Source organism: Notamacropus eugenii, chromosome 4, assembly GCF_028372415.1.
Source record: "Notamacropus eugenii isolate mMacEug1 chromosome 4, mMacEug1.pri_v2, whole genome shotgun sequence".
NCBI lineage: Eukaryota > Metazoa > Chordata > Mammalia > Diprotodontia > Macropodidae > Notamacropus > Notamacropus eugenii.
Window position 1 is genome coordinate 39134833 of NC_092875.1, and position 14861 is coordinate 39149693.

The 14861-nt window shown below is 42.3% G+C and overlaps 1 protein-coding gene across 1 annotated transcript in view; it reads left to right on the plus strand.

The window, feature by feature from the left end:
* DNAH10 (dynein axonemal heavy chain 10) overlaps positions 1 to 14861 on the plus strand; it is a 152837-nt gene that overhangs the window by 87275 nt on the left and 50701 nt on the right. The window contains exons 40-48 of the mRNA XM_072600672.1: positions 523 to 658; positions 2462 to 2584; positions 4430 to 4564; positions 7365 to 7581; positions 8562 to 8681; positions 10087 to 10232; positions 11574 to 11726; positions 12565 to 12825; positions 13012 to 13184. Coding sequence (XP_072456773.1) covers positions 523 to 658; positions 2462 to 2584; positions 4430 to 4564; positions 7365 to 7581; positions 8562 to 8681; positions 10087 to 10232; positions 11574 to 11726; positions 12565 to 12825; positions 13012 to 13184 — 1464 coding nt within the window. The remainder of the gene's footprint in view (positions 1 to 522; positions 659 to 2461; positions 2585 to 4429; positions 4565 to 7364; positions 7582 to 8561; positions 8682 to 10086; positions 10233 to 11573; positions 11727 to 12564; positions 12826 to 13011; positions 13185 to 14861) is intronic.

Here is a 14861-nt window from a genome sequence, read left to right on the forward strand (position 1 = left end):
TGCTATTTATTTTCTGTGTGACATTGGTAAGGCACCAACTCTCTCTGGGCCTCAAGTCCTCTCTGTGAAATGAGGGGATTGAACAAGATGGATTCTAAGGCCCCTTTCACCTCTAAATCCTATGATCCTATGACATGAAGTCAGGACAGAATCCTACAATTTCAGGGTTGGGAGAAACCTCAGAGAACATCTGTTCCAACCTGTAACTTAACACAATCCCTCTCTACATGTTTGACAAGTGGTCATCCATCATTTACTTGAAGGGTTCCCCTTCCCCCATTGAGGGGGACTCATCACCACCCAATTCCCCATCCCTTCTGAGGTGGGCCATTCCACTTTGGAACAGCTCTAACCATTAGGAAGCTTTGGGTGCTCCTTTCTCTCATCTCTCAAGCCACTCCCATGACCAGGGTGTATGCTCCTTCTTGGAGCTCACCAGTGAGAGGCAGGTGACTAATTCACTAGCTGGGGAAGTGAGCCACCCTTATGGCTAGCGATTCGTCTTTTACCTCCTTTATACAGATACATTTTATTTGACGGTGATGTGGATGCTCTCTGGGTAGAAAACATGAATTCTGTGATGGATGACAACAAACTATTGACTTTAGCCAATGGAGAGCGCATCCGCCTTCAGGCTCATTGTTCTCTGCTGTTTGAGGTAAGTAGCAATGAAGTCACTCTGGGCTAAATTTTAGTGCAGTGGCTAATTGGGACACCTATCATTTGTTATATTGAGTGTTTGTCAAAGGTACTTTTTGATACTTGCATGTTGTTGATAATTTTTGTGCAGACTCTACCTGGGATTCATTGCTTAGGACAGGAGCTCTTAACCCTTTTTGTGTCATGAGGCTTCAAGGAGGAGATGAAATCTTGGGAAGCTTGACACATCTTGGAATAATGCTTTTAAATGCATAAAATAAAATACAGAGGATTATGAGGAAAAATCATTTTCATTGAAATATATTTACTAAAATGAGTTAGAAACCCTAACTTCAGGTTAAGAATCCTGGTATAGGGAACTCCCAGGTGAGAAAGCTCACTCCCTGACCAAGGCAGGTCAGCCTTCTTTGCAGCTTAGAGCTGCTTAAGGCACTGAGAGTTTAAAGTGACTTGCCCAAGGTCATAAAGTCAGTATGTGATAGAGGCAGCACTGGAACCCAAGTTTTCTGATTACAAGGCTGGTTCTCTATCAGTTATGCCACACTGCCTCTGACATCAGAAGCTTGTATGTTAATTTTATTGATGCAGTTCAACTTTTAAGAATATTTTCCTATCAAAGTCAAAAGCTCTTGACCCTCTGACCACAAATCTAAGGCTTTTGTGATGCATAAAAAGTTTGAGAGACATAATTTCTGAGTAATAAATCATTTTTATTAATTATGGCTAATGAATAATGAATAAAAGGGTGGTTATTTGGCTGTCTCTTGTAAACCAAAGACCCCTCATGGGAACTTCTTGATGCTTATATGCCCTCCAAAGAGTGGGTATTTCTGATAGGCAGCTATCAGCTCTGATTGGTTAACAATGGGAAAATGAATATTACAAGAGTAGGGCTTATTCTAATGTGGGGTAGGGTGGGGGGACCATGACTTTGATCATTCAGTCTTAGACAAAAAGATTTATCTCTACCTAGGCCAACCCTGCCTAGTGCAGTCTAGACAAAGGGGGTCTACCCCACTCAGACCTGTCTGGCTAGAACACCTAGATTAAAATCTCTTTAATTTTGATTCAACCTAAACTTTCCTGGTTGTGTGAGTCTTGCCCAAGATTTCATCTCATCATCAACGTTGCCCTTCAGACAACTAAGCTTTGACCTAATCTCAAAATGAGGAAATAGGAAGAGTAAAAATCCTGGATCTTCCCAATAGTGATTGATTATTAATGTGAAAGAAATAATTATTTCTTCACCTTCTCCAAAGATATATCAGTAAGTAGGATTGTTGAAGGCCGGAATGTCTTTACATTTTATCTTTGTACCTTCACCATGAGGCCCTGGCCATGGTGAATGCTTGTTCCATTGGTGCTTGTTGGACTGGACTCGATTGGTCTGCGGTCTTCAATACTGGCTCGTGACTCCTTGCTTTTGTGTTTGTCTTTCTTTGAGGCCTGATGAAATGAAAGTTGTGTGACCATCAAAGAAGGTCCCTGGGTCCTGGAAGTTAGTGGGTAGCACATTGTCTTGGCATGATGTCTGGACCAACGTCCATGATGAATCAGTGTCTATTTAATTGCATTAAGTTAGTAAATGAGTTCATCTGAAACTGAAAAGCATTTGCACATGAGATGATGCTAGTCAGATTTCTGGGTCTCCAGACATTCCACAGGCAACATCCACCTTGATTGTTCTATGAACACCGTGTAACAGATTTCTTTTCCTTCCTTCCTTCCTTCCTTCCTTCCTTCCTTCCTTCCTTCCTTCCTTCCTTCCTTCCTTCCTTCCTTCATTTGTTTCTTTCTCCAGGTTGGGGACTTACAGTATGCTTCCCCTGCCACTGTTTCCCGATGTGGGATGGTTTATGTTGATCCTAAAAATCTGAAATACGAGCCTTTCTGGATGATGTGGGTTAACCAGATCAACAGCAAGGTAAGCGTTATTTCTAAATGAGAGTGAAACAACTGAGCAGAACTCACAACTGGGTTGAACTCTAGTATCCAAAAAGTGCTGGCAAAGGATGGATATCACTTGGAATGCCTCAGGGCTGTGTCTTGGACCCCATATTATGTGATGGTTTCACCAATAACTTGGGTGAAGATAGTTTATCACTGTGATTATTAAGCAGACAGACATAGAGGCATCATAGCAGACAGAAAGTTGGCCTTGAAGACAATAAGACCTGGATTTGAGTCCCATCTCTGACCCATCCTAGTTATGTGACTTTAGATAAGTTCATTAATCTCTCAGTTTTCTGGGCATCTCTCTGACTGAGATGCATTTCAGAGAAAGATCCACATTGGGAGAGGGAGTTTCCTCATCTCAGAAGTACCCATACGTGAAACTCTCCCACCTCCAAGCCTTTGAACTGGCTGTCCCCTCTGCCTAGAATGCTCTGTCCCCTTATTTCTGCCTCTTAGTTTTTCTGGCTTTCTTCAAGATTCAGTTCAAATCCCATGTTCTTCAGGAGGCCTTTTTTTGGCTCTTCTAGCCACTAATATCTTCCCCTTTCAGATGACCTTCCATTGACTCTGTATATATCTTATCCATATCTATTTATTTACATGTTGACTCCCCTATCAGAATATGAGCCCATGGAAAGCAGGGACTACCTTTGCCTTTCTTTAAATTCCCTGTGCTTGGCATATAGTTTTTATTTGTCCTTCATTCTCAAAGAGGACCATGAGATCGTGAAGGTGCTGCCGTGACTTATACAAGTGACTTGGATTGAAGTGAGGCAGGGCTGTGCAAAGTCATCAGCCTCACTCTCTCCTCCAGAGCTACCTGGCTCCAGTGGCCAGATATAGATCAAGATGATTGAAGATTACCCTGGATACAGTGGGAAACCTTGACTAAATGTCTGTTGACTGACTGACTACACCAATAAAATCATGGGTCCAGAATCCATCTCTATTCCTTATTAAGCAAACACATTACTGTAGTTATTAGGTATAATATAGGATCATTATTTGCTATATGATGCTTTAATAAAGTAGTTTCATCTCTGATGTCTCATTAAATCCTCACAACTCTTCTAGTAAGTAGGGAAGGTCTTCTTATCCCCAATTTCTTGATGAAGAAGCTGATGATAAGAATGGTCCTAGATCTCAGAAGTACTGTGTCAAAGCCAGGACTTGAATGGAGGAATTTCTGTTCCATATTTTATATTTCCTTCAATGAAATCCTCTTGTTTCTTTGTTGTAAACAGCACATGAGTTCTTAGCCTTTTTTGTGTCCTGGACCCCTTGGGCAGTCTAGTGAGGTCTATGGACTCCTCCCCAGAATGATGGATTTAAATGCATAATATAAAATACACAGACTTACAAGGGCAACCAATTATACTGAGATGGAGTTATCATGTTAATAGAAAAGCTCACAGATCTGAGGCTAAAAGCCCCTGGCTGACAGGGTTTTTTACATACAAAGTATAGTTACCAAAGAAAATATTTTCAAATATTTGCAGTCATCACTCGGAATCAGGATTGGATTCCTACCATAACTGACTTACCCAAAATAGGAGTGCCTTTGAATCCATGCCTCAGTGATGCATAATAGTGCCCTTGTGAGAAGAAGGTCCTTCCACTGATCCACAGTAGCCCTGCCCCCTCCTCAAAGCCTTACAATTTGCCCACTACTCTGATTTCACTCTGATCCGGGAGAAGTGACTTCCACCTGTCTTTTGGTCATTAAAAAATAATAATAATAGCACCTTTATTACCTGGTGTTCCCTTGAGGCAGCAGCCCTTGGTGACATGTTGGAACGGTGTTCTCTTCCAGCAAGAGCAGAAGGACCTACAGCACCTCTTCCAGAAGTACGTCCCCTACCTCATTGACATGATTGTGGAGGGGATACTTGATGGCAGGCAAGGAGAGAAGCTCAAGACCATAGTGCCTCAGACAGACCTAAATATGGTAAGAGAGTGTCACTCTTCCTTATCCTCCCCATCATCACCAATAGTCAGCTGCCTGTGTGCAGGGAGGGTGCTGTCCTGGTTCTGGGAGAAATAAGGAATGGGGCTAAGGTATAGTGAAAGCCCTATAGGAGAGGGAGAAGACACTCACTATGAAAGGATCCATACAGTTAGCTCATTACCAACCAGAGGGAGCAGAGAAGTTTTGCTAAGGGATTTAGACTTTTGCTTAGTCTTTATAAGATAGGGAGGAGGTGAATGGGCAGCTAGGTGGTGCAGTGGATAGAATGCCAGGTCAGGAAATTCATCTTCAGATGCTTACTAGCTGTGTGACCCTGGGCAAGTCACTTAACCCTTTTTGCTTCGGCTTCCTCATCTGTCAAATGATCCGGAGAAAGAAATGGCAAACACTCCAGTATCTTTGCCAAGAAAACCCCGAATAGGTTCGTGGAGAGTCAGACACTAACTGAAAATGACTCAACAACAAATCTCAGAGAGAAAGCTTTAGTAACTAGGGTTGAGGAGGACAAGCAAAAGTGTCCTGCAGAAGGTGGAGTATGAGGGGATACTCAAAGGAATGCGGAGGTGAAGAGGGAGAGCATTCTGGGCATAAGGAGCAGTCAGTGTTAATCCATGGGGATAGATGTTATGGAGTGTCCTGAATGAGGAATAGCGAGTAGACCAGTGTGACGGGACCACAGAGTACATCAAGGGAAGTGGAGTACAAGCAGACTGGAAGGGTAGGAAAGGCCCAGATTGGACCTGGAGTTAATAGGGAGCCATTAGAATTTACTGAGTAGGGAAGGTGACAGGATCACACTTTCACTTTAGGAAAATCACTTTTTTAGCTGAATGGAGGATGAACGGTTGTGGGAAGACACCTGAGGCTATTGTAGTAGTTTAGGCAAGAGGGGATAAGAGAATGTACAAGGGACTCATGGCTGTAGAGCAAAGAGAAGGGGACATATGTAGGATGGCGTAAAGTAAAAATGATGGTATTTGACAAGAGATTGGCTATGTGGGCCAGGTACGAGTGAACAGAAGTCAAGGAGAATAATTATAATGATAAGGGCGTTTATATTGTACTTTAAGGCTAGCAAAGCACTTTACAAGTATGATGTTATCCTCACAACAACTTGGGAGGGAGGTGCTGTTACTATCCCCATTTTACAGAGGAGGAAAGTGAAACAGATACAGGCTAAGTGATTACACCCAGGATCACACAACCATTATGTGTCTAAGGTAGATTTGAACTCAGGTCTTGCTGACTCCAGGCCCAGTGCACCATCTAATGTGCCACCTAGTGGTCTCTCTACCACATAGCTGCCCAGCTAGGGCGGCTAGCACTAGTGCAGTAGTCAGGAGGATCTGAGTTCAAATCTCACCTCAGATACTTGACACTCACTAGCTGTGTGACCTTGGGCAAGTCACTTAACCCCAGTTGCCTCCTTCTGGGTCATCTCCAGTCATCCTGATGAATGTCTGGTCACTGGATTCAGATGGCTCTGGAGAAATGAGGCTGGTGACCTGCACAGCCCTCCCTCACTCAAAGCAAAGTCAAGTGCAAGTCATGTCATCATTTCTCTGATGGCATGGTCTTCTTTGGCAACAAAGGATGAACACATGCCCAGCTAGGAAAACACTGAAGATAACACTGAGTTTGTGCACCTATGTGACTGGGAAGATCATGGCACCCTAAACAGTAGGAGAGAAATTGGGAAGGAAAGACAATTTTGGGGCATGATAATGAGTTCTGTTTTGGCCAAGTTTAGTTTGAGATGCCTATGGGAGATCCAGTTTGAGATGCCCAAGAGGCAGTTGGTAACATGAGACTAGCATTCTAGAGAGATCTATTAATCTGGGAATCATTGTCATTGAGCCCATGGGAGCTGATGGGATCACCGATGGGGCCAGGACAGAGCCTCAGGGGACAGGCTTAGCGGATGGAACCTGGACAGAAGAACTTTTAGAGTCATAGAGTGATCAGTGGATGGAGAGCAGGAGATCCAGGAAAGAACATGTCATGCAGTCCTAGAGAGGAGACACTATCCAGAAGGAGAGGGTTATGAACAGTCAAAGGTGGCAGCCAGCAGGAAAGTTGGTGACCACTCCCTGGATGGCCAAGATGCCAAGATGCCTAACTGGCCTCTCTGCCTCAGCTCTTCCTTCTCTGATCCATCTTCCACATAGTGGCCAAAATGATCTTTCTAAAACATAGGTCTGAGCATGTCCCTCCCTTCCCCCCAAACCTCAAGTGGTTCCCTGTTTTCTGTAGGTTCAATGACAAACTCTTCTGCTTGGCATTCAAAGCCCTTCAGAATTTGGATCCAACCTATCTTTTGATCCTTATTATACATTATTCCTTTTCATGCTTTCTAAGGTCTAGATACACTGTTATTCTCCATACACATAACCCTTCATCTCCCATCTTCATCTCTGCACTGGCTGTCTCCCATACCTCCCATACCTCTCCTTCCTTACCTCCATCTCTTAGAATCCCTCGCTTCTCATCCATCTCTTCCAAGAGGCCTTTCCTGATCTTCCACCCACTAGTGTTTTCCTCTTCAAATGACCGTGTATATATTTTTATTTACTCAAGATAAGTGTGAGCCATTTCCCTCAATAGAATGTGAGCCCCTTAGGTCAGAGGTGACTTTTCTTCTGTCTCCTTAGCATAGTGATTGTCCAATTACAGATCCTTCCTGAGCTTAATGATTGCTTGCTTTCTTGATGTGTGGTTGGAGATAATCACCTGGGCCTAGAATTCTGAACCATGCGCTTTCACTTATTCTTTACACTAGGTGACTCAGCTAACCAAGATGTTGGATGCCTTGCTCGAGACAGAAATAGAAGAATCTGACCTCTTGGAATGCTACTTCTTGGAGGCTCTCTACTGCTCCTTGGGGGCCTCCCTCTTGGATGATGGCAGACTGAAATTTGATGAATGCGTTAAACGAGTTTCCTCCATGTCAACAGTAGAGGATGAGGAAGTCTGGGCCAGACCTGGTGAACTGCCAGGTTGGTGCTGTCTGGTTTGTCCCATTCTCCTCTATGTGGCATTGATATTATTTGTGGCATGGTGGGTAGAGGTCTACAGTCTCGGAGTCAGGGGAACTCCGGCTGCTAACATACACTAACTGGGAGACCCAAGGCACTTACCGCTTAATCTTTCAGTGCCTGAGGTTCTGCTTGAAGACTGTGAATCCCAGAACGGTTGGCAGTCTGGATCAGGGAGTATCCTCACACTGATGAAATCACAGATCTGGAACAAAGGAAAATAATTTGTTTGACTGTGGGCTGTGTAAATGTAATACATTCCCAGTGAAATCAAATCCCTTCATTTTACATGATTGACTGATCAACTGACTTGGTCTTCAGCAGCTATTTGAACTTCTCATATTCCTGTTGACTTTGGAATATTTCTTCTTCATCCTTTCCTAGCTGTGTCTTTGAGTTCCACAGTAACTTTCTTCTGGGTAGCTAGCCATAGTTTTTTCTTCTTTTTTATAAATCAGTTTTTATTGACAATCTTTTGTTTGTTTTTTACAATACCAAGATTTCCTAGCATATGATTCTTTGCATAGCATTTTCAAAGTAGAGCTTTGTAGGAAAAATCTGCAGGAAACCACTGGAACCATTGCATCAAGAATTTTCATTCTACCCATGAAAAAGATGTCTCATCTGAGTGCTGCTACTCATTGAGGTGTATATTTTTTTTTCTGGAAGATTTGAACTTGTATATCTACTTAGAATGGGGTCTTAGAACCTCTCTGTCTTCATTCAGAGACCTATGATTTCCTTGTTTAGGACCTTGTGGTAGAAATTCTTTTTACTGATGAAGATTTGCAACTTGTCTGGCACTTTTGAAATCGAAAGTGATTTTAAGATGATCTTAAGGTGGTTTGTGAAAATGGATAATTTTTGGCAACTGTATTTGACTTCATTTCCTCGCTTGAATTTCAGTGCGTTATAGCTGTACCATATGCTATTTGTTTCAGGTCAGCTTCCAACACTGTATGACTTTCATTTTGATGGCAAACAGAAGAGATGGCTCCCATGGAATAGATTGGTCCCTGAGTATATTCATAACCCAGAAAAGAAATTTATTGACATCCTGGGTAAGTGAGAATAAAATTAGCATGGGAATATTTAATTATTCTGTTTAATATGGGAGAAAAAAGCATCCTTGTGAACTGCTTTCAGAGGTTTGGCCAACAGAAATTGTGGTGAGTATGATTTAGTATTGAATCCCAAATGGTTGTCACTTTGTTTTGGAGGCAATTGGGGTTAAGTGATTTGCCCAGGGTCACATAGCTAGTAAGTGTCTGAGACTGGATTTGAGTTCAGGTTTTCCTGATTCCAAGTCCAGTGCTCTATCTTTGGTGCCACCTTGCTGCCCTTGGCTAGCACTTCTTAATAAAGGACAAATTCTTTGATGCAGTGGTGGCTTTGTGCCCTATGTTTGTCAGCCAGGTACCATCATTCTCAGCACCATAGGAGGAGGGATAAAACAGACAAAGAAGATGGTGGTGGTAGGGTTTCCCTGGTCAGCCTCTCTTATATCTCTTGGTTCTTGCCATTTTTGACAAGTGTAGGAACTATGGTTCCACTGTGCTGTCCAGTGATAATGGAAACAAATGGAGTAAACCACAAAGAGAGATCACAAGTCTCCAGAATTGGTTTCTTTAGTGGTGCCCTGTGTAACTCTCTTTATGGAATAGTTGTTTTCCTAAGAACTGTGCAAGTCAAATTTTTAAATTGAACCAGAGATTATTTTTAATGCCAGCATTAAAAAGGCAGCAACAAGGTATGGAATGCCAGGGTCTTCAAAGCACTGAAATGAATTGTGACCCTGAGGGCAATGGAGAGGCACATTGTGGAGGGTGTGAGGGCAGGCTGTTGAAGAACAGGAGGGAATGATGGGACAAGGAGATGGAGGAGAGAAAGAGAAAAGGGGCTGGCCACACAGTGAGGGTGAGGGATGTCTTATGGACAGCCAGAATGCCATGCTGGCATCTTTAGGATGTCTAGAGAAGTTGAGAAAGCTCTTCAGCATATTAGATTTGAACCAATGGGAGGACATGGACAGGAATTCAACAAAATGGGTGGGTATGTATTGGCTATGATCTGTATCATTGGAGGAAAATACTAACATTGATGAAACCATATCCATTTGGGAATTTGGACTGTAGGACCAAGGCACTATTGCTATTTATTTGGAGGAAAACAGAATACTTTTATGGGGCAAATAATCATGCCTCAAATTGTTCTGTTTTATAAATTTGAATTTCAGTATGTTCTGCCTTTGGAAAGTACATCTGAATTCTCAGTTATCAACCAGGACTAAAATCTGAGTATCTTAATGCAATTGAAAACGATCAGTTCTAGAACTTATTAGAGCCCAGAGTCCAAGTTATACAACTGAATTAGAGGAGGTTGTCAAGGTCTTTTGTTCCCCAGTCACCTCTGGGTTGCAGATGTTTGATCCATTACATTTTAAGTGAATTCTTCAATGTTTCCTAGTTCACACAGTGGATACCACCCGTACAACCTGGTTGCTGGAACAAATGGTTAAAATTAAGCACCCTGTTATTTTTGTGGGTGAATCTGGTACCTCAAAGACAGCCACTACTCAGAACTTCCTAAAGAATCTGAACCAAGACCTCAATGTAAGTCTTTGTGTTTAATTAATAACAACCAATATTTCTCTAGCTCTTTAATATTTGTAAGAAAAAGAGGCTTTGCAACAAATTTAACTCATTTGATCACCTATTAGCTCATTAATCTATTATTTCTAATTCTTTTATACATGCTGCCTTTTCTTTCCCTATAAAGTACGCAAACTATCCCTTTTGTAAGTCTTTGCCTCTCTACACTTCTATATGTGTCTTCTCTGCTGCTTTTTTGCACAGTATTGAATTCCCTGGGAGGAAGTCCCAGAACTGTGCTGACTGAACCAAATACAAAGTGATATTATCTAAATGTCCCTGCTGTTTGCCTTTCCTCTTATTCCTCCCTGACTGCCTTTTTGTCACACTCACCGTAGAAATCATCCCAAGCCTTCTCTTTTCTTCTTAAGCCACCTATACTTTGGCTCCTCTGCCTCTTAGCAGAGGACTTCGCCTCTTTATTGAGGCAGCCCTTTTTTTTTTTTTACCTATCTGAGAATAGGTCTGCGGTAGGAGGTAAAGCCTAAAGAGAAAAAAAAAGTACTCCCTTCTCCCTGGTTTGGAATGTAGGAGTTGCTGCCCAGGTACAGCCATACTCACTTTTGCCAAACACCAACAAAATTGGTAGTGTACCCAGTAAGCATGGCTGTGAGACTTCTTTCAGTTCTGTTCAGCTTCTTGCGAATAGGAGCAGAAAAGGTGGAAAATGGAAATAATTCTGGGCTGGACCTGAGAAAGTTCTTAAAGGTGGGAGGACTGGTGGTCATGAAGAGGATAAAAATTAGGTTTAGCCAGTGTGGAAGCATAGAGCAAGGTAGAATGAGAGGAGGTTATGGCCACATGCAGGAGGGGCAGAGTCTGCCATGTTCAGTGCTCATGGATACTGGTAATCTTGTAAAAATATGCATAGGCTGAGAAGTGATCTTGACTCTTCCAAGTCTCTTTTCGTTAAAAGTACAACCGACTGATTTGTTTTTATCTTTGTCTCCTTAGTGGCTACCACAGTTCCTCTTGCATAGTAGGTACTTAATAAATGTTTTTGAATTGAATTGAATTGACTGTGCTGCTTCCAAGGCTCATATGCAGAAACTGGCTTACTTGAAAATTGGCAGACAAGACTTGCCTCCTTCAGGGAAAAGGCATGTCTCATACCTAAAAGCACCACGAATTTGATTCAATAAACATTTTCAGTGAGTTGAAAAAGGTTTAAGTTTGAAAATTGTTAAATTAATAAAACAGATGATGGAAACTCTTATGCCCACTTTTGTGGTTGACTATTGGAGCAACATTTTACCACTCAAGATAGTTAGCTTCCTCTCTCTGACACCATCTCCAATTCAGATTGTGCTTATCGTGAACTTCTCCTCCCGTACCACATCCATGGATATTCAAAGGAATTTGGAGGCAAATGTTGAGAAGAGAACCAAAGATACTTATGGACCACCCATGGGGAAACGTCTCCTGGTATTCATGGATGATATGAACATGCCCAAGGTAACTGAAGGCTTTCACTGAAAACATGCCAGTAGCCTTCAGGAAGTGTGTATTCCTATTTGATAGCGTCAGAGGGGTTACTGGGTTGGTTTTTTGGTAATCTCTCTCCCTGTATATTCTGTTGTTTACTTTCTTAAAGAAGAATAGCGGTCAAATTGAATAACGATATGTTAGTAAGTGAATACAAACTCTTCTGCTTCTTGAAATAGCAATTCACTGCCTTTCCTTCCTGCATGAATATAAGGACAGTTCCTACCCCCTTGGACCTGCAAGTTCCTAACTGACCCATCTAAGGAGGGGGATCTTTACTATACATAATGAGAATATTCCTGAATATAGAGGGCTCTTTGGCAAAGCTTGTGTAGGAGTGTGCTGGAGCCAGCTCAAACCAGCTCAGGAATGCTGATTATTATATTTTCAGTGTGATTATCTACATCTTGGAAATCAACAAATGCTTCAAATAAGGGCTTGATTTCATAGACTTAAGAAAATTATTAAGAAAATATTAATAATACAAATTAAACTTAAAAATGTGTTGCATATACATTATTTTTTCTGAGAGACCTGAATGTTCAACATTGACCAGTACATCCTTGCCCTGTCTAGCAATCAAAATTATACAGATACTGGGAGCCCATTTTGGAAAAATTCTATTTCCCTGGTAGAGTAAGTACATGGCCAAGATCTGTGCCAGTGTATCTTCCGTGATAGGGACTGTGTTATTTTTCAGTTTCCATCCCCAAGGGGTCCAGTGCAGTGTCTGGCAAAGCGTAAGCACTTAATAAATGCTTGTTGATTGATTGATCACCTTATTGATTCTTTTTTTGTAAAAAACAAGGTTGATGAGTATGGTACACAGCAGCCAATTGCTTTGCTGAAGCTGCTTTTGGAGAAGGGTTTCCTGTATGACCGAGGGAAGGAGATGAATTGTAAAGTCCTTCGAGATCTTGGATTTGTAGCTGCAATGGGAAAGGCTGGAGGGGGTAGGAATGAAGTCGATCCAAGATTTATTTCTCTCTTCAACGTTTTCAACGTGCCATTTCCTTCTGAAGAGTCTTTGCATTTAATTTATGCCTCCATCTTGAAAGGCCATACCAAGGTAATTCGAACGTAAATTAGAAACTGAAACCAAAGTGTTATTTGATAGTAACTTGTGATGAGTAAAATTATAACCTTCAAAGGGCTCTTTGATGAACTGCCCAGCATCCTTTCCTTTTTCACTGTTTCCCCTTCCTCGAATAGGCTGTCCAGTTACTGGTGGTCTGGTGGTGGTTTCACTTTGTAGGTGTTTGCAGAGGCGATTGCCGCTGTGAGTGACTTGATGACCTCGTGCACGCTGCAGCTTTACCAACTGATTGTCCAGGACCTTCCACCCACGCCCTCCAAGTTTCATTACATCTTTAACCTTCGAGATCTCTCGAGAGTGTTCAACGGCCTTGTCCTCACCAACCCAGAGCGGTAAGCTCACATCATCTCACTTGCACCTGGAGTTTCACCAGCTCTTCTTTGAGGGAGGGAGTCACCATACCCCTTCCCCTCCCTACTTTCAACCCACTCCAGTGGCTTCCTATTGCCTCCAGGATCAAATGTATTCAATCTTCTGTTTGATGTTTAAAGCCTTTCTTAACCTGATCCTTCCTACCTTTCCAGTCTCCATACACCCTACTCCTCTCCACATACTCTTCCATACAGTGGCACCAGCCTCCATGTTGTTCCTCTATGTTCCATCTTCTGCCTCTGATCATTTTTACTGGCTGTTTCCTGTGCCTGAAATTCTCTCCTTCCTTGTCATTGTTATCATCATCACAGTTGTCCTTGTCCTCCTCTTCCTCTTTGCTTCTCTGGCTTCCTTCAAGTCCCAGCTAAAGTCCCACCTTCTTCAAGAAATCTTTTCCAGTTCTCTTTTATCTTCATGCAGGCCCTCTATTGATGACCTCCAATTTATCCAGTCTGTATCTTGTTTGTGCATCATTTTTAGCGTATTCTCACCCTTATATGACTATGAGCTCCTTGAGAGCAGGTCTGGGTTTTGAGGGTTTAAAAAAATCTTTCTTTGTATCCCCAGATCATAACATAATGTCTGATGGCACATAGTAGGTGCCTAATAAATGCTAGTTAACCAAGTTAACTCTATTAGCATTTTTGTTTTCCCCTTTCAGTTGGAGAAACAGGCAACCTAAGAATTGAGCAGAGAAAGAGGAGAGATGGGGGGGAGAAAAAGAGAGAGAGAAAGAGAGTGATAGAGAGAGAAAGAGAGAGAGAGGAAGAGAGAGAGAGAAAGAGAGAGAGAGTGAGACAGAGAGAAAGACACAGAGAGAGAGAGACAGAGAGAGAAAGACAAAGGGAGAAGAAGAGAGAGAGAGACAGAGAGAGAGAGAGACAGAGAAGAGAAGAGAAGGGAAAGGAGAGAGACAGACAGGGAACAGGGAGAGCGGGCCAGAGAACATACCCTCAAGAGAGAGCACTCTAACAGGTGTTTGGATAATGAAAATCTCCATCATCCTATCTTTGTGATGTGGGCTTGTAATGTAGTTCCTGAAGTCATCTATTAACCCCTTCTGTCCAGGTGCTCTGTGGTGTGTCCCAATGACAATACCACTACTCCTTTAGCCTCCATTGTGCTCCATCCAAATACTTCTTACCTGTGGCTCCTGGATGTCCTCACATGATATACCTTCCTAATAGCCCTCCCTTCCCCCCCTTTTATTTACTTAATCTGTTTCTTTTGAATAAGGAATACCCACTCAAGGCTATTGTCTCTCCCCCCCCACCATTGGCACTTATGAGGGGACCTTTGAGGAAATTTGCCTCCCTGCACTTAGGAGCTCTGGTTTTCCTTGCTGGTTGTCTAAACACTGGTCATTTGAGTATAGACATTTGAGGCCATAGATTTGGCTGCTGGCTTTTTCTTGGATTTTTTCTCCTTTGAACTTGGTGTCTGAACTACTAATCTTTCTAAATTGTCATTATTTTCTATGGTATCTAGCTTGGTGATTATATGTTGGCAACTTTCTCCCTCTCCCATCCTTTTCAGTTGAAAGCCCCTTTGGTTATTAGATTTGCAAGACCCCAGGCAAATAAATTCTTATTAGCCTTCGTTTGGTGTGTTCTGGAATACACTTGCATCTGCTACCA